The sequence below is a fragment of the Lepidochelys kempii genome, chromosome 3 (genome assembly GCF_965140285.1).
Source record: "Lepidochelys kempii isolate rLepKem1 chromosome 3, rLepKem1.hap1, whole genome shotgun sequence".
In the NCBI taxonomy this organism is placed as follows: Eukaryota; Metazoa; Chordata; order Testudines; family Cheloniidae; genus Lepidochelys; species Lepidochelys kempii.
This window is the reverse complement of record NC_136382.1, coordinates 56,772,363-56,794,644: the sequence shown is the minus strand read 5'-3', so window position 1 is coordinate 56,794,644 and position 22,282 is coordinate 56,772,363. Positions and strand designations below refer to the sequence as shown.

At 39.6% G+C, this 22,282-nt stretch overlaps 1 protein-coding gene across 2 annotated transcripts in view; it reads left to right on the top strand.

Moving 5' to 3' along the window:
• Positions 1-22,282, top strand: part of COL9A1 (collagen type IX alpha 1 chain) — a 102,727-nt gene that overhangs the window by 8,012 nt on the left and 72,433 nt on the right. For both annotated transcript variants that reach the window (XM_073336363.2, XM_073336366.1), the window contains exons 5-12: positions 2,148-2,544; positions 12,423-12,506; positions 13,227-13,247; positions 14,672-14,746; positions 15,254-15,289; positions 15,421-15,483; positions 21,194-21,247; positions 21,876-21,911. In XM_073336363.2, coding sequence (XP_073192464.1) covers positions 2,148-2,544; positions 12,423-12,506; positions 13,227-13,247; positions 14,672-14,746; positions 15,254-15,289; positions 15,421-15,483; positions 21,194-21,247; positions 21,876-21,911 — 766 coding nt within the window. The remainder of the gene's footprint in view (positions 1-2,147; positions 2,545-12,422; positions 12,507-13,226; positions 13,248-14,671; positions 14,747-15,253; positions 15,290-15,420; positions 15,484-21,193; positions 21,248-21,875; positions 21,912-22,282) is intronic.

Here is a 22,282-nt window from a genome sequence, read left to right as displayed (position 1 = left end):
GTGCAGATGTGGTCGCCCCATCTCAAAAAATATATACTGGACTTGGAAAAGGTTCAGAAAAGGGCAACAAAAATGATAAGGGGTATGGAATGGCTTCCGTATGAGGAGAGATTAATAAGACTGGGACTTTTCAGCTTGGAAAAAAGATGACTAAGGGGGGATATGAAAGAGGTCTATAAAATCATGATTGGGGTGGAGAAAATAAATAAGGAAGTGTTATTTACTCCTTCGCATAACACAAGAACTAGGGGTCACCAAATGAAATTAATAGGCAGCAAGTTTAAAAGAAACAAAAGGAAATATTTCTTCATACAACGCACAGTCAACCTGTGGAACTCTTTGCCAGAGGATTTTGTGAAGGCCAAGACTATAACAGGGTTAAAAAAAGAACTAGATGGAGGATAGGTCCATCAATGGGTATTAGCCAGGATGGACAGGGTGTCCCTAGCCCCTATTTGTCAGAAACTGGGAATGAGCGACAGGGAATGGATCACTTAATGATTACCTGTTCATTCCCTCTGGGGCACCTGTCGGAAGACAGGATACTGGGCTAGATGGACCTTTGGTCTGACCCAGTATGACTGTTCTTATGTTCTTAACATGACTTCTGCATTGCACAGTGGCAGAGAGTTCCTCTAGGAGTAATATAGGTGAAGGTACAACCACTTATTTCGTACCCCTATCAGAAGTACAAGAGTTAAGGTTATGCTATGGCAAATCTCACCCCACACATTCCATCTCCCAACACACCGTCTTTTCCTGCTAGCCAGGTAGTAGCAGGCATGGGGCTCACAGGATAAGGATGCGAAGCAGTGGCAGCACTAGGTTAATATTTTAGGTAGAGTCTATACCTGGACACTCCTCCGTGACAGCCAGTCTAGTCAAGTTCCTTCCTGCTGGTGCTTTGGAGCCCCCTACTGGAATGTGACTGCACAGTCTGAGGCACTTAAAGACTCTATTGTTTATAGTGCAGCTGTTAATCTGGAAGGGCTAGTTTATTATATTAACTAAACTGTGCTCTGGCATAGATAACTTATTCTAAGACTATTTTCTCATTTTTCTGCATAGGCCAGTCTAGTGGCTAAATTGCCATTAGTGAAGGGCCAGTAAGCCCTACAAAGCCAAGGCAGATTGCTTCTTTGGGTAGCCTACTTGTTCTCTGGAAATTGTTTTTGTGTATTGTCCTGATAGTGTAGCCTGGCACATCCCCATGCCTCATCAGGCTTAGTGAAACATATTTCTCTTTTTATAAGATTTTTAAATATGGACAGATAAGAAAAAACCTACCTAATCAAAAGGTTTATGAGAGTAGCATACCAGTATCTGTAGCAAGTTTAAATAGCATAATCTTTAAACACTGTTCTATCTGGTGAGATGCATTGACACAGCTTTCAAGAAAGAAGGAAACTTCAGTTATTTTAGATTGCAATACTGCAAGAAACATTAGACTGTTCTGTGTTTCAAAATTGCATACTTTAAAGGGTACATAGTAAAATAATGCAAATAATAAAAAGCAGAGGGATTCGCTATTTCATAATAGTAAATCTGTTCTCTAGTGCATGTAGCACTGAAATTGAATACCACAGAATACAATACATTTTTAAGTGTGAGTTCTTACCTTTTATATAATTTTCAAACAGATAACCTACTTCTGCTAAAGTAATTGCTAATACATAATAAATGATTATTGTTGGATAGATCAACAAAATGTGTTTGAAAAAACAATCGTGGAACTTTAGAAATGAATCAGTTCTGCATTGATTAGAAAGAGCATTATAATGTCACAACAGATTTAAAAAACAGGATTGACTGGTTGGTTTGATAGGCCATAGGTGCACAGCACTATTATAGAAGACCCTGATTTAATTCATAATATTGGCCTCTGATTGCTTGAGCCATCATGGGCAGAGAGCTTGGCATGAACATTATGTAATATAGGAAGAGCCCACACTGCTGAAGCACAGTTCCTTTTGCCAAATGAGGAGCAACATGAATGGCTCAAAAAGGGTTCCCCTCAAGTTCTCCTCAGTGGAAGGATAGTATCTGCAGTATGGTTCCTTTGAGTGATGGACTCTTATTTCTCTCAGAGATGACAGTCATGGAGGACTCCCCCCAAAAACCAATATCCTGTGCTTGATCTTATACAGGTTTTTGTATCCCAATGGATTGCCTGATGAATATTCCTTTCTAACTACATTTCGGATGACCAGAAGCACACTTCAGAAAAGCTGGAGTATTTGGCAGGTCCAGGATTCGTCAGGAAAAGAACAAGTTGGAGTGAAGCTTAATAGTCAAACAAAGGCTCTTGAGTTTTCTTATAAAGGGCTGGATGGAAGTGTCCAGACTGCAACCTTTTCACATTTGCCTTTTTTGTTTGATTCCCAATGGCACAAGGTTATGGTCAGCATAGAAAAGAGCAATGTCACTCTTTTTATTGACTGCATTATGATAGAATCCTTACAGATAAAGCCCAGGGGCAAAATCGGCGTGGATGGCTTTGCTTTGCTGGGAAAACTTACAAATAATCCTCAAATTTCAATTCCGGTAAGTTTCAAAATCTTATATTACAGAAAAAGTGCTAGAAAATCTTCTCTCTTGTAACATTTTTTCTGGTGAACGTATCTTCAAATATCTTGTGACCAACTAAGGGGTTTAAAAAAGTACAGACTAATGTAGAGTTAAAATTAAGTTTTAGCTCTTTATTCCAGCAAAATTGAACCAAGTCATGTTTATAATGCAGCAAATTATCTTAAGATATTTCTGTTGTCAACCGTATTATTTTTGTGAGAAGACATAATCAAAACCAAGGCATAAGTTTGAAAGGATGCAGTGCTTGGCACAAGACAGGCCTCGAAAACTAGCAATAAGCTGCACATTTTTAACAGAGAGGGTAATTAACCATAGGAGTAAAATTACCAAGATGAGAGGTGGATTCACCATCACATGAAATCTTTAAATCAAGTTTGGATGTCTTTCTAAAAAATAAGGTCTAGCTCAATCTAAATTTATGGCTGGTACAGAAAGTACTGGGTGAAATTCTATGGCCTGTGTTATGCAGGAAGTCAGATTAGATCATCATAATAGTCCTGTCTGGCCTTAAAAGCTATGAAAACAACATGCCCATAATATATGTCACAGATAATACCCAATTTGATGGACCATTAAACCTAAACGTTTCATTTATCTTGCACTGGTATATGTTTCTCCCTGTCTTTTTTGTGTTCTCTTTAAACTGAATAAAGAAATCAATTGTTGGGGGAGGGGAAAAGGGAGGATGGTGTGAGGTTCCAATCATTTCACTCTAATTGACTATGCTGTATACTGTATAAATACCTCAACATTCTTTGTTATTTAGGGGGTCCAAGGCACATTTCAGTGTGTTGTTGGAATATATTACTTAGAGTAGTATAATTTTTAAAAGAAATAAGTTGTGTTTCCTAGTCTCCTTTTCCAATATTTTACTATGGCTCTATTTATTGTACAGAATAGCTTCGCTTCTTATAGGTGTACTGTAAAAACATGTTATTTTAAGTTAAATTCTTTATTGTTTGTTGTCACTATGATTGCTTAGGAGAGTTGTTGGTATAGCTCTGTTAGAAAATTATGCTGGCCTTTGAGCCTTTACAAGGATTTATGCCCAAGATTTCTGTTATGTTTTTCAGAGGCTAAGAGTTCATGTGGCTTTACATTGTATGCTATCATTCTTTTTTATCTAAGGGTAAACCAAATAATCCATTATAGAAACTAAACAATACAGAGTACATTATAGTTTGAAAACAGAAAAAAAACCCTCTTGAAAATAGGCCTTGCCAATTGTTTGTGATAAAAAACCCCCCACCCATTAGCCCCTTCTTGTTCAGATGCTAAATGATCTGTCTAGATTCTCAGATGAGGTAAAACTGGTGAAGCTTCATCAACTTTAGTGGTACTACTCCAATTTATACCAACTGAGGATCTGGACCCAAAGGATCTCAAAGGTATTTAGTCATCTATCTCCTATGGATTTCCCCAGTCTCCTGGTTATAATTATAGGTCAGTTATATAAATCAGTGGCTTATCAGAGGTTAGCTCCAAACTTATTCCTGTTACTGAAAACAAGAAAGGAATAAAACTTCAATAAAACAGTGATTAAGTGATTGCTGCTACAAGGTGCTGAGCTCCCCATAGCTCCCACTGATTTTAAGGAATGGAGGATGTACCTCACTGCAGGCACTTGCATCTTGCTAGAGCTGACCCACAAGCTGCAATCCTACTTAATATATATGTTTAAACAGGTTAACCAGTCTGAACCAGTTAAATGGCATGTAACATCTAAAAGGCAGCCCTTATCAACATCCAGTGCACAGAGGTGGATTTGTTCCATAGCTCAGATTAGGAGAATTGCTTCAATGTAGTGTGCTACGGCCAATGGTCTTGGTATTCTAAAAGATATTGCCTACATTTTTTCTGCTTGTGTTCATACTGTGTATTCGAAGTTCAAAAGGTGGAACTCCTGCTATAAATGGTCACTTAACACAAGCAATTGATGTACTGAAGTAGTGCCTTGAAGAAGCAGAATTAGATGGAAAGAATCTAGGTAGGGAATCCTGCAGTGAAAAAGAGACATAAAGGAAGCGAAACTTTAAAGAAAAAAAGAAAAAGAAAAAAGAAAGAAACTGTACCAGATGGGTTCAGAATGTACTTAGAGTATCCTTGGTTTATGTTAGTATAAATTTAACAAATAGCAGATAATATGCTACTTGTCAGATACAGAGCTGTGGGTAGTCAGGCCTAGTGTTTAGAGCAGGAGTTGGTAACCAGGAGTAGGAGCCCCGGATCAGAGCCAAAGGTCAGATGGCAGAGCTGGAAATCAGGAATTGGAGCCTAGAGTAAGAACCAGAGTCCAAGGCCAGAACGGAAGTCAGGAATGAGGGTCAGAAACTGGTTACCTGAGAGTGAGGAAGGGTTGGGAACAAGCTGGGAACAACTCTGGGCTTTGAACAGCCACAACTTGCTGCTGTTCTTAAGAGCAGGTCTGCTAATCCCCTCTGCCAGTCAGGCAGTCTGACCAATAGGTTGATTCTACTGCAAGCCAACTGTGATTCAGCTGTGAGTCCTCTGTTGCTCACTAGGCAAGTGGAACTAGTGGTCCCAAGCTCAGCTACAAGCTCTCATAAGCCAATATGAACATAACAAATTAGTAATCTTACAGGACCCATCTGTGTTACCTGCCCTTCCTACCATGGGATCCTCTTCAGTTTTTTTATATACTGTAGTTGTATACAGACCCCTCCATTTGCATTTTCTGAGAGTATGAATTTGGGAGTGTGAGCATTTCTCCCATTGCCACTGCCCTAGCAAAGATTTTCTCCAATCTCCCTGAGAAAGGGACTCAGTTATAGAGCATCTTGCTTCCACTTTTCCTCCAGGATATTATGAATTCTCAGGCCTTAAAACTCGGCATGTCCAAAGGAAGGGGCATATGACCTGGTACTTTTTTCAGTGTTTCTAACACTTGAAAGATATATTTACAGGACAATCCTATAGGCTAAACTTCACAGAAAGAACTGAAACTTAATGGAGAATAATATTTCTCTCATGTGTATGCAATTAATATAGTGTAAAAGAAATTGGAACACAGAACATACCTACAATCCTAGCTCCAATTATGCCAATGGGAGCTTTGCCATTGATTTAAGTGGGGCCAAGATTTTACTCTAATGTTGAAAAAATGCTTCTGTATGCTTAATACAGCAAATAGTTTGCTAAAGAACAGTTGAATAGTGTATAAAGTTAAACCTTCCAACATATAAATCTCCTTCTTCAGGTAAAGATACTGTTTACAAGAGTTCAGTTCACGATAAGTTCCAATTACTAAGGCTGCCATTGATTGTACTGGGAGCCCCAGGCATATATGAGGAATAATCTGGTTTTAACTTCACTCAGTGATTACTCTAACTGAGGCACATCATGTGTCTGAATACTCTCAATTTATTTTGCTCATTTGTGCTGGTAGATTTCCATTTTTCGCCTGCATATATTTTCCTCCCAAACACTTCCTTCTGACACATTCCGAGTATCCAATTGCATACTGAAACACCTCAATACAAAACACTGATTTTCTGTAAACTACATGGAAGAAGATTGTATTGCAGGATTATACAGTGTAACTCTCATGAAAATTGACCCTATGTAACCCACATTAAAAATACCACTGTTTAGGCTGGGTATTAAAGAATTAATGAAAGGACGTAGGGGGTTGATTAACTGCTCTTTTACACTGGTGTAAAATCAGTGATTTAACTGAGAGGAGCATCAATAAAGATTGAAAGGATCTCAATACAGATCTGATTAATTGTACTTTTACAGCTGTATTACCTTTTGAATCACCCACTAGATGGCAATAAAACCAATGAGGCACACACAAGTCAATTCACTGAACAGGTAGTTCAACAGATTATAGAAAATGTTTTAGATTTATTCTAAATGCAGTGGAACACATTTTCTTAAGGCGTATTAGACAGCTAAATGTTTCAGTGAGAGTTGGCTCTTGTGCTGTCGTACAGCAAATACTACCTTGGAATCTCAGGCCTCATTTAGATCCCATTTATGCTTAATCCACCTCAGTTCTTGCACAGCACAGATAAAACAATAGCATTTTTGGCTCTGTTGTTAATGTTTTGCAAACCCGTTGGCATTTTACAGGCATTTTCAGATATCTTAGGGGATGAGATCATGTACAGAAAAATAGAACTAGCCCAAATAATATATATTTGCTATTTAAATATATAATAAATTAACCTCCCTAGCAATATTAGAAAATGGATTAATCATTTAATTCCTATAAAACACTAAATTATTGCATTTATAAGACACCAATCACTATAGTATCTAGGCATTGTAAAATGGTCTGCTTTGCGTATGGTTACAAAAGAATTCCGAAATGAATGGGTTGTAGCAGGGCATGATGAAGTAATCAACTGGCCCTGGGCATGATGAAGTAATCAGCTGACATTAGGGCCCAATTAAACCATTTCCATCACATAACCATAATTCTATAATACAGGTATGTGAAATTAGATATTCTAAATCAGCCATAGTAAAGATGAAAGTGACAAGATTTGGTGTGTGTGTGTGTGTGTGTGTGTGTGTGTGTGTGTGTGTGTGTGTGTGTGTGTGTGTATAAAAAACGTAGTGGTAAAAGTCACACATCATATACTGCATTTGCTATAAGTATAATATTTGATAGATGGAGTGATTCAGAAAAGAATCTTTAGCTAACCATAATTAACTCTGTGTGCAACCTTATGCAACTTACTTTTTTCTCAAGTGTACAATCCCCTGGACATTAATGGGGCTGCTTGCATGAATAATTTCTATTTACATGAGTAAGGTTTGCAGAATTGACCCCTTATTTTCAGTTTTTAAAATGCACTTGTCACCATGTCTCTTTCATATATGACTTCTTTATCCACTGTTAAAAAACACAAATAGTGAAATGAGAAAAGCTATTTTAATAGGTTTCAGAGTAGCAGCCGTGTTAGTCTGTATTCGCAAAAAGAAAAGGAGTATTGTGACACCTTAGAGACTAACCAATTTATCTGAGCATAAGCTTTCGTGAGCTACAGCTCACTTCATTGGATGCATTCAGTGGAAAATACAATGGGGAGATTTATATACATAGAGAACATGAAACAATGGGTGTTACCATACACACTGTAACCAGAGTGATCACTTAAGGTGAGTTACCAGCAGGAAAGCGGCGGGGAGACGACGACCTTTTGTAGTGATAATCAAGGTGTGCCATTTCCAGCAGTTGACAAGAATGTCTGAGGAACAGCGTGGGGTGGGGGATAAACATGGGGAAATAGTTTTACTTTGTGAAATGACCTATCCACTCCCAGTCTCTATTCCAGCCTAAGTTAATTGTATCCAGTTTGCAAATTAATTCCAAAAGTAATTGCTGAACTGGAATTAATTTGCAAACTGGATACAATTAACTTAGGCTTGAATAGAGATTGGGAGTGGATGGGTCATTACACAAAGTAAAACTATTTCCCCATGTTTATCCCCCACCCCACGCTGTTCCTCTGACATTCTTGTCAACTGCTGGAAATGGCGCACCTTGATTATCACTACAAAAGGTCGTCGTCTCCCCGCCGCTTTCCTGCTGGTAATAGCTCACCTCATGTGATCACTCTGGTTACAGTGTGTATGGTAACACCCATTGTTTCATGTTCTCTATGTATATAAATCTCCCCACTATATTTTCCACTGAATGCATCCGATGAAGTGAGCTGTAGCTCACGAAAGCTTATGCTCAAATAAATTGGTTAGTCTCTCAGGTGCCACAAGTCCTCCTTTTCTTTTTATTTTAATAGGTTTAGTTTATATTAGTTCTGACATCTCCATGTTCTTTTCTGAGCACCTCAGTTCTGCATTTCTCCCCTAATAACTCTTTGTGCTGATGTGTATGGGAAGAAAGTATGACAAAGTATCCTCATATATGTGCAAAGCACCCTCAAATATTTCTCTGATGCAAGGAAAACAGTGTCATCCTTCATGACCTGTTCAACAGAATATAATCCACGGATAGTTTGGTTATGTGGGAAGAGACCTATAAAGCAAGGCTGGGTTGCAGTTGCTCTCTTTTAAAAACTGTCACTCTCTTTTCTTTAGTGGGCTCCAAGCTTTGAACAATTCACTCATAGTTAAACTTATTTTTTTTTTCATTTTAAAAATAGCTTTCATCTAAGCCTAGTTATACATTACAGCCAAAACAGAACATTAAGGTTGCAAAGTCAAGTATTCAAAAGTTAGGAAATGCCAGAATTAAGGGTGCCAGTGCAACCTTAATTTGCATCCCCCTCTCCCTTCGCCTTTGGGAGTCTGTATTATGATATAGTCTTCAATTACACGGTCATTTTTTCCCACAGGACCCCTCCTCATTCAGTGAATGGGTAGTTATTCAGTGTTTTTGTTTAATGGGGCATTTCTATGGTGCTGTCACCATACTATCTGAGCTCTTCGCAAAAATGAATGAATACATCTTCACTACACGCCTGTGAGATTAGCTGGGAACTGAGACAGAGTGATTAAGGTCAAAATTGTCAAGTGTTCACCAATTTTGGATGTACAATTTGAGATACTGAGGGCCTGATTATTTCGTGTTTAGCATTATTTAGCACTTTATATGTCAAACCACAGCTGCCATTGACTTCAGTTGGAGCTGTAACTGCTCAGCACTTCTGCACATCTGTCCCCCAAGCTGGGCATCCAGAAAATGAGGAACATGCAATTAGTGGCCAAATGTGAAAATTGTGGTTTTGGTGACTTGCCCAGGATTGCATAACATCTCTGTGGCAGAGGAAGAGGTAGAATCCAGTTCTCCAGAGTAACATTCAACTGCCTTTAGTTTAAAAGACCATGTTTTCTCCTCCTAAAATCCCCTGCCTCATTCACTACACACCTTCCAATTTCTGCAATAAATGAGGCAGGGGTTCTACCGACAACAGTCTCCTTCAGTACACAACCATGAATCATTCCAAAAGCCCTTCCATCTCGTGCACTGAATGAGGCAGGGCTCCTGTGGGGAAAAAAATTGCATATGATCATGTAATTAAAGACTGTATTATCATGCACACATATAAGGACCCAACTGAAGTTTGTATATGACAACCTTTAATTCTGGCATTTACTAATTTTTCAGTGTTTGACTTTCCAGCTCTAACATTCATTTAATGTAGGTTTTTAATGTATCTTTTAAAAAAAATTGTAAAAAAAAACAAACAAAACCAGACAAAAGCAGAAATTCCGACACTCAGAACCGTATTGGCCCCCAACTTGGGTCATCAGCAGGGTCCTGATTTTTAGAACCATAGCACAGACTTCTATCACTTGATCTAATAGAGTAAATGGTGGCAGTGGTAGACTATCTTCTATGTGGACCATCCATTAGAGGGGGGCTGAGAAACACACTTTGCCAGCAAATTTCACAGCAGGGGACTGTAGAGACTCAGGACTCCTGAATTCAGTTCCAGGTTCTGGAGAGGAGTGTCCTCAAGTGGCTATAGTGTCTTCTGCCCCATCTATGCCAGCCTGTCTGTGTTCCCCTTTCCTTCTATTCAACCGCCAGCCCATTGATTCCTGCCCCTTCCCCCTCTGTTTTTATCCAACCATATACCCAATCCCTCAGCTCCTGCTCATCTCCTCCTCTGCTTCTGCCTAACCCCCGCTCCAAATCTTCTCAGCTCCGGTTCCACATGTTCCTATCCAACTCTCACACCACAGCTTCTGACCCTCTCCTCTCTGCACCTATACACCTGCTACACACCCCAGCTCCTGACACACTCCCCTCTGTTGCTATCAAAATTTCTGCTCAAATAGTTAGTTTGACAAAGCAATAAACAATTGAAAACAGAGTCTTATAATGGAAAATGTCAGGCAGCACTACTAGCCACATTTATGATATCAAAGAAAGAAACTCTTTGGAATATCAAGACTGGTTAATCTTTCGATGCCTAGAGTCAAGATTTCCCTTTATCAGTTATGGGATATATTGAAACCAGCATCATAAGGTGTAAATATGAATTTTGAATGTCCTATTCTTATTATTTTGTGTTATAGCCTTACCAATGCTTAACTATAGATTACATCATGCACTATGTATATATGCAGTTGGCTTTGGTTAGAGCAAGCAGGAAGATTTCAAAATTATTGTTGGAGAAGTGAAGTAAATAAGTGACTCGCAAATAGGGAAGGAGAGGCAAATAAATAATGCAGAACCGGTGACAGAGCACCCCTGAAATGTGGAGTGTCATGAACAGCAAATAGAACAAGTTAGTTAGGAAGAAAATGGATATAGTTAAGGACCTAGGATGGAACAAGTCTGTGGAGCGTTTCGAAAACCAAGAGGGGAGATTTTAAATGAGATTCAGAGAAAAATGAGATGCCAGTGAATGTGACAGAGACTGGGGACTATGGCACAACATCCTTGAGGAAGAGAGCAGTCTAGCCACTGCATTCTGGAAACTCTGAAATCTTCGGAGTAAATATAGAGAACAATAAAGATTTGATTGCAAGAATTTCAGTAAAGGCAGAATCAAAGTAAAGAAGAATTCTAGCAATTTTGGCAAACTTGAGGACATAGATGTGGCAGTAAAGGACTTCAATCTGTGAAGCATTAATGAGGTACAGTGTATGGAGTAATGTGGAAATGAGGAAGTCAACATAAGGAACCAGATAGGAATGGAGGGATCTAAGAATGAGTCAAGGGGGATGAAAGCTGGGTTCTAGCTGCATAGAAATCATGATCAAGATTGAAATGAAATGAAATGAAAGTCCTGAAGACTCATACTTCTTCCCTGAGGTTCTCAGGAAGGCTAGATCTCAACCTTTACGTATTACGAGTATATTTTACAACAGAAAAAAGCATCACGCTCCTTCCTTCCCATTCCATCTGGTCATAAAGAAGGGAAGGTTGTGACCCCCTTCACCAGTTTTGCAGCCGGAAAAAACATGGAGTAGACCATTCATTAGCTTCATGACCACAAAAATCATGTAGAATGAGATGGGAAAATGATCTAAGATCTCACAAAAAGAAATATTATGCATGTGTACTAAAATAATTTATATGGATGTACCTGTATTTAATGTACCATATGGTACATTACATACCAGAGGACATACCTCTGAAGCTATTTATTGCATCTATTCACCCAGTCATTTCCAGCTGAGGGTATGTAAAGCACACTTTCCTCATCTATGCAGACACCTAAAGGATTAGTTGTTAGTTCTTAGAGGCAAAGAAGTGGTTTTATTTCTGGGTCATTTTACAGAGCCAATGTGAAAATATTGAAGAAGATGTGAAATCTCACAAAGGTATATCAGCCTGCCCCAGAATGTTTCAAGTGTATATATGAGTCAGGTCTCTAGAATTCCTCCTACTTAGACCTGCATTCACTGTCAAACCTGTCATTCTTTATCCATGTAACTGTCTAGTCCTAAGGAAATCATTTTATGAATGTGTATTCATTAATAAAACAACTTCCACAGCATAATATAAACATGAAAGAACACCTGTTCTTGGACATGACCAACTGTAGACTTCCTTTTCCCTTAATTCCTACAACAGGTTTTATGCCCCTTTCTAAATATACAAACAGATGCTGGAGCAAGGGAAGAACCAAAGGTAACTAGCCGGTCTGTTCTAAAGAAGTAAGCTCCAGCACCTGATACCATTCAGTTGCTGAGCACCTGCTGTTTATGCTTAATGTTCCAGGAACTATGAGTGTTATATATCCCTTAGACTGTAATCATATCTCTTGTTTTCTACTACACAACTTTTAAAACCCAGAGATGGCTGATCAGAGTGTTCATGTCATTGAAACCTGACAAGCGTGAACATCTGAAATAAATTAATCTCATTTTATCCCCTTCACTAGTTTGAAATCCAGTGGATGCTGATTCATTGCGACCCTCTACGACCACAAAGAGAAAGTTGCAGTGAACTTCCAGCCAGGAGATGGGTAAGGGGCTTCCTCAGCCTTACATTCCTAGTATTCATACTATCATTGGGTCTACATCTTCAATCTTTCCCTCTGGGCCTCCGGCTGTTATCACTCTCCTCATTTTTCTTATGGTTATAGGTGTCTATATTTAGCATCTGTGTCTGGGACTTGGTGCCTTTCAAAATGGTCTCGTGGTTTTAACTCTTCTCTTGCTTTCTTGCTTTTTTCTTATCAAACTACCTAAGGCAGAGATATTTAAAATGTGTGCCTCTGTAGGGCTCTTTGCAAGCACCATGGCCTAGCTTTGCTTTTCGCTCTTGATAACTCATGCAGAAAGTTAAAAGACTGCTGCTGAGGACCATGGTCAGAGCAGCAGCAGCAGCAGGGCAAAGGGTTAAAGGAGCTGGTGTCATTCAATCCCCTCCTTCCTAGCATTCAGATTTCCTCCAATCCCCATTACCCTCCTCTAAGACCATTAATAAACAGAAGAAACAGATGCCTGTAGCAGGGCTTACCTTTCTGCTGCTGCTAGTGAAGTCACTTGGGGGGAATTTTATGTCTTGCGGGTCCTAAAATCCATCAAGAGCAACATTGCTGGCCAGCAGAGAAGTGACCATGTCTAGCACTGCTCGGGGCAGGGGAGCCTTACCTCTAGGGGTTTTTCTACAAATTATGTGCCTTTGCCTGGCTCAAGTAAGTTGTACCTGACTTTTATTATACATTTCTTATTCATTGCAGATAAGCCAGACAGCCATGGAGGTAAGTTTTAAGGAAAGGAAACCTGCTCAGTGCAAAGAGAAAGGGTCTATACAAAGTCCCTGGGAAGCTGAGAACAATCTCCTGTCCTCTTGTCTGGGATCTGATGCCTTTCAAAATCCAACAGTCTCGTGGCTGGGTTATCTTATCCCAGCAGTGGTGGCTGAAACTTTATTTTTTTTAAAAACTGAAATCACATTAGCATTTCTAACGTGGAAAAAATAAGTTAAGCAAAGAGATGTAGATGCAATGGTTGCAATTGCTTTGAACAGAACCTTTCTATGCAATGTGCCAATGAGCAGTGGTAGGACAGGGTTTAAACTGCAAGTAAGAATATCATCAATTTAATAAGAACTTGAGAGGTTGCTCTAAGAAAGAAACATTTCTACAGTGCCAGTAACATTTGAAAAAGAGCAGGAAGGACATGGGCTATAGCTAGGACTGCCTAAATGGGATTGGAGATTTCAGATTCTGGCAGCTCTTGCCAGACTGAGTGCATCACCTCCTCCTGTCGGGTCTTGAGGTTTCATTCACAAAGCCTCCATTGTGAGGTTTGCTTTGCCTGGCTGTTGGAGTTTAGTAATAAAGAAAACAGTCCAGTATATTATAGAACTCAAGGGTTACAAACATTCTTTCAAAGAACGTGTTTCTTTGGGTTCAAACATATTCAGTGCCTGCTAACACCTCTCTCAGGAGCCCAGCCTGTGGAGAAGGCTAATTATAACCAGGATTGTAGATTTTAATGTACTTGTGAGGACAGGTAACTGGAATTTTTTTATAAGGAAAAAAATGTTATTGCAGTGAATACTTTAGTGAGAGCAGAGAAGGGCTGTATTATTAAACTTTTCTTCGTAACACAAACTCTTAAGAAGAGTCTCTTCTGTTTAGGCTGAATGAGCTTGTTAGAATATGTGTGGAGAATTTCAAAGCGTTATTCACAAAGAACATGATTTTTCCTTCACTGTTTTTATATTGATTTTTCAAGGGCCATGCTAGTGAATTTCTGATGTAAATATTACCCCCAAAACTTTTGCTCCACAAAGCCCAGATTGTACTGTACAGTTACACAGTGACATATACACTAGCATGCCTGTTCTTGTGCAGTGGGTGAATGACAATAGATGAGGACAGGGGGAGTTTTTGAGAATTTGTAATCCTGGTTCAGATTGCAATGGACATTTTGGCAGTCGCTAAACAAGGGGGAATGCAGTTCAGTGGGTCAAAATGACAATTACTTTTATCAGGTGCACAAGACCAACTGTATGGTCAGCTAAGGGCCCTGGTGACTGAGGAGCCCACTTAGAAGCGTTTAGAAATTCTTTCCCTATGGGCTGGTCTCTCTGTTCCTGCACCCCTACCCAGAAGTTGCTGCAGGTTTTCTGGGATCTGCTCACTATCTAATTGCTCTTTGTTTTATTCCTTGTCAGAGAGGCCCCCCAGGTCCACAAGGCCCCCCAGGGCCACCAGGGACACCAGGAGTTCCTGGCATTGATGGCATAGATGTAAGTGTCTCCCATACATGAGTCACCATAGCTGGCAGCTAGGAATGCCTCCTGCACACACCTGAACTATTCTTAATACATTAGTAGTTAGTCCTTGGGATCCTTTGAATTTGGCAGCACTCTCTGGTGTCCTTAATAACCTGCATAGAACTTATTGTTCAGCATTGGCTGAAACAGTAATGGGTGTGTGGGGTAGTGGCGGTGGGGCAAGGCAGTCTGGTAGTCTGTAAAAAGGATTATATGGGATTATTTATTACAGTATGTGATAGGAATCATATGCAATTATTCTTGATAATCTGTAAAGAACTATACAGGATTATTCTTGATAGCATACAGTAGGTATATAGAATTATTCCACATAATAGGAACTATATGGGATTACACAATAGAAATGAATTAGGGATCATTCCTGATCATCTGTTTAACATTTTGCACATGCGTTCATTAGTGTCACCTCGGGACTCTAAAGGCTGCTGACTGAACCGTTTCTCTTTTACATCCCGTTAGGGAGACAGAGGTCCCAATGGCCCCCCAGGCCCTCCGGTAAGTAATTTACATTGCTTTGCATTCGATCTTGCAACAGGATCAATCCAGATCTTTGTATCAGAGTGTCTCATCTGTGCTTGCTTCTCACTCTAAAATATGTTATTTCTTTGTTCATTTGAATCCTGAAGGGTCCGGATGGCGAGCCAGGCAAACCAGGTGCCTCCGGGACGCCAGGAGAGCCAGGAGCTGATGTGAGTAGACATTGTCTTCTTTTTTGGAAAAATAATCAGTTCTAAGCTATTTCTGGAGGGAGGCGACCTCCTTCTAAGGTCCCTGGTTTAATCACAACCCAGATGGCCAGCCGTGTGTGAGTGAAGGATCTGGCTGCCGTTTGAAAGGCTCTCTCTTACACACAGGGCTGGGCTGGGAGGTGGTTAGAGAGACTGGGCACAGGGTCTGGAGGACTGAGGTCCCTGGGGAGGGCTGAGGATTCCAGCGTTTCCTTGGGTGATAACAGAGCAAGGATTGTTTGGAGTTACAGAGAAACAGCTCTCTCCCTCTTTGCCCTGAGGACGGGGAAGAGCTGTGGCAAGAGGGGAGAGGCAGTCAAAGGGGAGGGATGCGATTGGGAGGGAGGGACCTGGCGAAAGCCCCATGAAGGTGCCCATACTGTTCATCTATGTACAGCCTGCGCAGACCCAGCTGCCACAAGGGAAAAGGAGGAGGAGTCGAGCTACTGCACGTGCTGGGTGCAAGGTGGCTGAGGCAGGGAAGGGTGCCCTCTCCCATCCTAAATCCTGTTGTAAACCAGAGCGTGTATGCTGCCTGCCACGTGGAGTCCAGGCTTCAGGAATTAATGGGAGCCAGGGGCATTTGTGGGCAAATGAAAGTAAAGCGAGATGAATGGAGTCTCAGCATCAGGCCTTGCCAGGCAGCATGCTTTATCGGCTCCTCTCCTGCCTGTGGGGGTTCTGGGACCAGCCCAGGGAATCAGCTCCACCCTGCTCTGGGATGAGGAAAAGGAGAACAGCAAAGGAAAACAGAGAGACACTTTGAATTGCCCCCTACTGACCAACAGGCAAGGGCAAGACCTGTCTCTTTAAATAAGCAAGGAACCCATGACTGAGGCAATTTCCTCATTTCCAGTTGGTATAACTGGTCTGCAGGGGGCGTTAGCAGTTTCCGGGATGTTAAGAACTAGCCACAGATTGATTCACTTTGCCCTGCCTGTGGAAGCATCACATTCACTTTTCCCATACAACACTATAAGGGCAACTGAGGGCACAAACAGAGAAACTTCCTCTTGGGGAATGTTGGGACAGAATGAAGAAAAGGGAGAATATATTATGAGAGAGCCCAACAAGACTAAATGCAAGACTCATGCAAGAAACACGCTAGCATGTGAAGGAATAAATTTAAAATGTGATCCAATCCTCTGGGAATCAAGGGTTGTTTTGAATCATTCTTCATGAGACAAACTGTGCTCTTTTGTTTTTTGTTTTAGAGATCTGGAATTTACAGCTGAAGAGCAAACTTTTATTTTATATTATTATTTTATATTAGAATAGCAGTGGATTGTGAACTAAAACAGCAGATCAAAAGCTCATGCACGGATTTAACAATCTGTCACATACTCATGAGCTCAGTCAAGAATGGATATTTTAAAATCTTCCACCCTACAAGATGAACTGGAAAAAAAATGTCTGTCACATATTTTTCAATATTTTCTGATTATGAAGCTGTATACTGGCTGGTCAAGTAGTAATTTAATCTGAAAATGTTACGCCTTAAATAATAACCATGGACCATGAAAACACACAGTATAAGAAGTAAATAACCAGAGGATTACTGTGTGGTTGAGATGTTAATCAGAAACTCTAGTTTCTCAGTAACTTCAGATAGAACGTGAATGTAGTGTATAATATAAATGGTCATGTATTTGTTTAACATATAGTTACAAAATTGTTACAAGCTTTTAAGTGCCCTATGGAAACAAATTAGATCCATTTTTTACAATTTAAATGAAGACAGACTGATTGTGCAAGTTTTTTTAAATACAGATTTTAGTCATCTTTACATAATTTTAGAAAACCAAAATATAATATGAAAATACAAATTCATTTAAATACCCAAGCAGATGATTGATGGTCTTTAAGAGTGTTGCTTAACACATCCCACTTATTTTATATTATATAAATATTTCCCCCAAATAGAAAAGGAGTACTAGTGGCACCTTAGAGACTAATCAAAATAGAATTTTTATTTCTCAGTAGCAATACATGACCTTGTAAGTGCAAGAAAACTATTGTTATGTCACATTTAGCACATCCAAATTTGAGACAGCTAGCTACATGGAACTGTGGTAAAGTAATGATTATGCTTTAGTGAGCTAAAGCTTATGGATGGACTTTAACTGTGATACCAGGAGAAACAGAATCCCAAGAGAAATAGTGACTTGAATATATATTATTCTGAAGGAAGGAAGACTTCAACCCACCCCAATGAGGGTTACTGCCCTTGTGACTTTGTTTCTTTATGGGGAACAACACAAGGGCCTAAATAACTAAGGTTCAAGGGAATCTTATTTAGATGGAAAGCTAGAACAAATCATAGAATCACAGAATATCAGGGTTGGAAGGGACCTCAGGAGGTCATCTAGTCCAACCCCCTGCTCAAAGCAGGACCAATCCCCAATTAAATCATCCCAGCCAGGGCTTTGTCAAGCCTGACCTTAAAAACTTCTAAGGAAGGAGATTCCACCACCTCCCTAGGTAATGCATTCCAGTGTTTCACCACCCTCCTCGTGAAAAAGTTTTTCCTAATATCCAACCTAAACCTCCCCCGCTGCAACTTGAAAAAATATACTGGCACTAAAACACTACCTTATTTGTACATTCGGGGAAACTTCTTATTGTAGTTCTTTCCTTTGATGGAGTTGTCATATTGGTATTTATGTCTTATGCAAGGATTTAAGCACATTGTGTAGCTTATATAAAAATGGCAGAAAAATAATTTGTAAGACTTGACTCAGCAATTGTAAGGGGTGGAGAGAACATGAACTATATGGATGTGCTAAAATTAACTTGAAAATGAAACATGCTGGAAGTTGATTGTTTTTTCTGTGAAGGTCTTCTGCAAAAGGTGAACTAAAAATTCCTATTTAAACCTGTTTAAGATCCAAAATCCATAATAGAATAGGGATTTGATCTTGCCAAAATTCACATTAATTTCAATATTCCAAATTGACTTCACTGAGTTGTCCCTGAGACCCTCTGTGTGCAAACTGAAAAACAATAAGCAAAGACCAAATATAAAACCAAATATTTGAAAATCTTTTTATCCTTTACTTTCCTGCCAAGACTCAGTTTCTGGATTCTTTGTTTCCCTTTCAAGGCAACTCAGTCACCTAAACCACATCATATTCTTCAACTCCACAGTTAAAACATAAGAACAGCCATACCAATGGTCCATCTGGCCCAGCATACTATACTGTCTTCTGACAGTGGCTGGTGCCTGCTGCTTCAGAAGAAATGAATAGAACAGGGCAATTATCAAGATCCATCCTCTGTCATCCAGTTCAGCTTCTGGCAAATAGAGGCTAAGGACACCCAGAGCACAGGATTGCATACCTGACTATCTTGGCTAATAGCCATTGAAGATGAAGGTTATGAACTTATCTAATTCTTTTTTTAACCCAGTTATACTTTTGGCCTTCACAACATCCCTTGGCAATGAGTTCCACAGGCTGACTGTTGTGTGAAGAAGTACTTCCTTATGTATGTTAGAAACCGGCTGCCTATTAATTTCACTGGGTAACCCTGGTTAGTGTGTTATATGAAGGGGTAAATAACACTTCCTTATTCACTTTCTCCACAACATTCATGATTTTATAGATCTCTATCATATCCCCTCTTAGTCATCTCTTTTCTAAGATGAACAGTTCCAGTCTTTTGAATCTCTCCCCATATAGAAGCTGTTCTGCTTTAGGTGCTTTTGATGCCTTCTTGCTCCTGCATATACCCCAGTCTTACTGAATGAGTGAAAAATAGTAAAATGTAAATATATTTACAGTTGAAGACTACACAAATTGACCTTAATATACACTCATTGTGCACCCAACTGGCATGGAATTAAAAATAACATGTATCTGGGTTTTTCATTTATACTGTCCTTCCTTATCCTTAAATTGCTGGGCCAGTTCTGATTTCTTTAATTTTGTTTTTCTCTTACAAATTATTCTACTGCCAGTTATAATAAACTGAACAAAAAATACTGCACAGTAATTGTCCATAATGACCATGTGAGCTCCAGAAAGTAAATTAGCAGGAAAAAAGCCCTTTGGGACACATACTGAATTATTAGAAACTCACCAACTCACCAAAAAGGAAAATATTGGACGAAGATAAAAGCAAGGATTTTTTGATAGATTTCTTGAATTATTAAGCCACATAAATGTTTGAGAACAACTTAGTCCTTACTGAACTCCCAGTTATAATTGCCTTTTTTTTTTTTTCGTTTTAGTCAGAGAGGCAAGTATGGCATAAGGCCAAATCGTGACCCAACCTGTATCAGCCACATGGCCCTTTAATTCAGGGGATACTCTCAGCGCAGAATCTGTGTGGCTGTCTCATTTTGCTTGTGGCAACCACATAGTATGCCCCAGAGGCTGAGTTTATGATTCCACCCTCCTGGATTGCCATGTGCGAACACCAGGAAGATGGAGGCAATGAGACGGGGAGGCCTACTCCAATATTTCTGTGTGGTATGGGGGCTAGTTCCTTCTTGGCTGAATGACAGGGACACTGAATGGTTTAGTATGGCCTACAGAATGAGGTCATGGCTAACTATGGCTGCTAGTCTGGGGACCAAAGAATTCCTGTCCTTTATCATTGCAATCAGAAGTAGAAAGGGAAGAGTGCTACCACATACGATTGGGCCCTGCTCCCTATCCTTTCTTCCTCAACAGTAACATCTTCAACTTGTTTTGGGAAGGAAGAGAAGGGTGAAGAGATACACAGAGGGCTGCTGTGAGGAGTGGTTTGGGGAAGTAATTTGCATCATCTCCGTTCTTGCACAAAGCAGATGCAGCTTCTATTCCCCTTCCCCAACTCCCTAAGCCTAACTATCTTCCCAATGGTCAGCCTGGTGTCTAGCTGACCTATAGAGCAAGTAAGTGGCTGCCATGTGCCTTATTATGTACATAGGGCTAACATTTGGTTCAAAATGATTGTACGTCCTAGGGTACATTTTTAATACTATCAACAATAGTCTATTTTGGATGCCTATGTGTAGCTGTCATTGAAGTCATGCTTTGAAGTCAAAATATGGCCTTATATATATGGATAATCTATACAGGGTATGAACAGTATCGGTGTGAGTATAAATCTAATGTAATACAGAGGCTTTTAGGGGGATGACTGACTATTAATTTCCATATTCACATTGAGATGCATATGGAAGGAAGGGTGGGTCCTTTTCATCAGAGGTCACCAAAAGGTCATCTGTTTTTCTCATCTGATTTCAAACATTCAAGTATCCTTTTAAGATACATTATTGAAATTAGTTCCAGTTTTTCATTATGGGCAACTGATTATGCAGGACAAACATAGAAATTTGACATTTTAATCATAAGTCATAAAGGTTCATCTATCTAGCAAAATTTCTCTGATTTGGAAAAATTTAAGGGAATCTGAGGTCACCTATTCTTACTAACTGGAATTTAGCTAAGGTTATTGTTGAAGGCAATATAACCCAGGTGAAAATAATAGCCACAAACTCTCACCTTGAACTTTGGCAGAGTTTGGATATTCATTAGAATTTTGAAAGTCAGCTCCATCTCGGTATCTCACTAAACTATTTGCATTGTAAGACAATTTAACAGTGTTTTATATTTTATAGAGTTTTCTGTTGTGATTAATAAAAACATGAGTTACATTAATATGTTACACTTTATTTCACAAGGGACTAACAGGCCCTGATGGATCGCCTGGCCCAGCTGGACCCCGAGGACAAAAGGTAAGAATAAAGTCAGTTATTAAGTCTTTGATGCATTTTTCACAGGCGTACTTATAGACTTTTTGAGGGTAATGAGACTCTACAGTCTTTTCTAATGAGTATGGAATGCAATCCTGATCCAGTTGGACCCTCCGTCTGAGACACTGAGTGCCCTCAACTCCGATTGACTTCATTAGCAGTTGAAAGTGCTCAGCATCTCTCACGGGGTGTTCAACCCTTTGCATGATTGGGCCCTATAATAACTGCTGTCACCATACATAGCCACCACCATAACTGCAAAACCTCAGTTCCTCAACAATTCAAATGTAGGAACTTTCAACATAAGAACACTAATACAGAGTAACCAAAATGTTTGAATTGTTCTCTTTAAAACAAAACAAAGTTATAATATTTATGATCTGATTCCCTATCCTTTTCCGACTCTGAGTAGAAATTTCCTTTACATGTTGTTCCACTGAATTAAATGGGACTGCTCGATTAAGTGCTAGTCAAGGTGAGAAAGGATTGCAGAATCTGTCCCTTAGTACGTAGCCTTCAAGGGACAAGAACTATATCTTCCTAAATGTTGCGTACAACACCAACTGTGGTATTATAGCTTGACAAATAATAATAATTTGATTATTTGCAGGGAGAACCTGGATTGCCCGGAGGCCGTGGACTTCCAGTAAGTCATATATTTATTATAGTATAGACTTAAAATACCAATATAAATTATTTTAATTGCTAGATGGCATGATGGAAAACAAGAAAATCTCTTAACTTAGTTCTTAAGGAACTCTGAGGTAGCAGAGCAGGGGTTCTCAAACTTTTGTACTGGTGACCCCTTTCACACAGCAAGCCTCTGAGTGTGCCCCCCCCCCTTATAAATTAAAAACACTTTAAAATATATTTAACACCATTACAAATGCTGGAGGCAAAGCAGGGTTTGGGGTGGAGGCTGACAGCTTGCGACCCCCGAGGGGTCCTGACCCCCAGTTTGAGAACTCTTGTAGTAGAGTAACACTTTTATTTTTGCATTGGTAGGGTACAGATTCA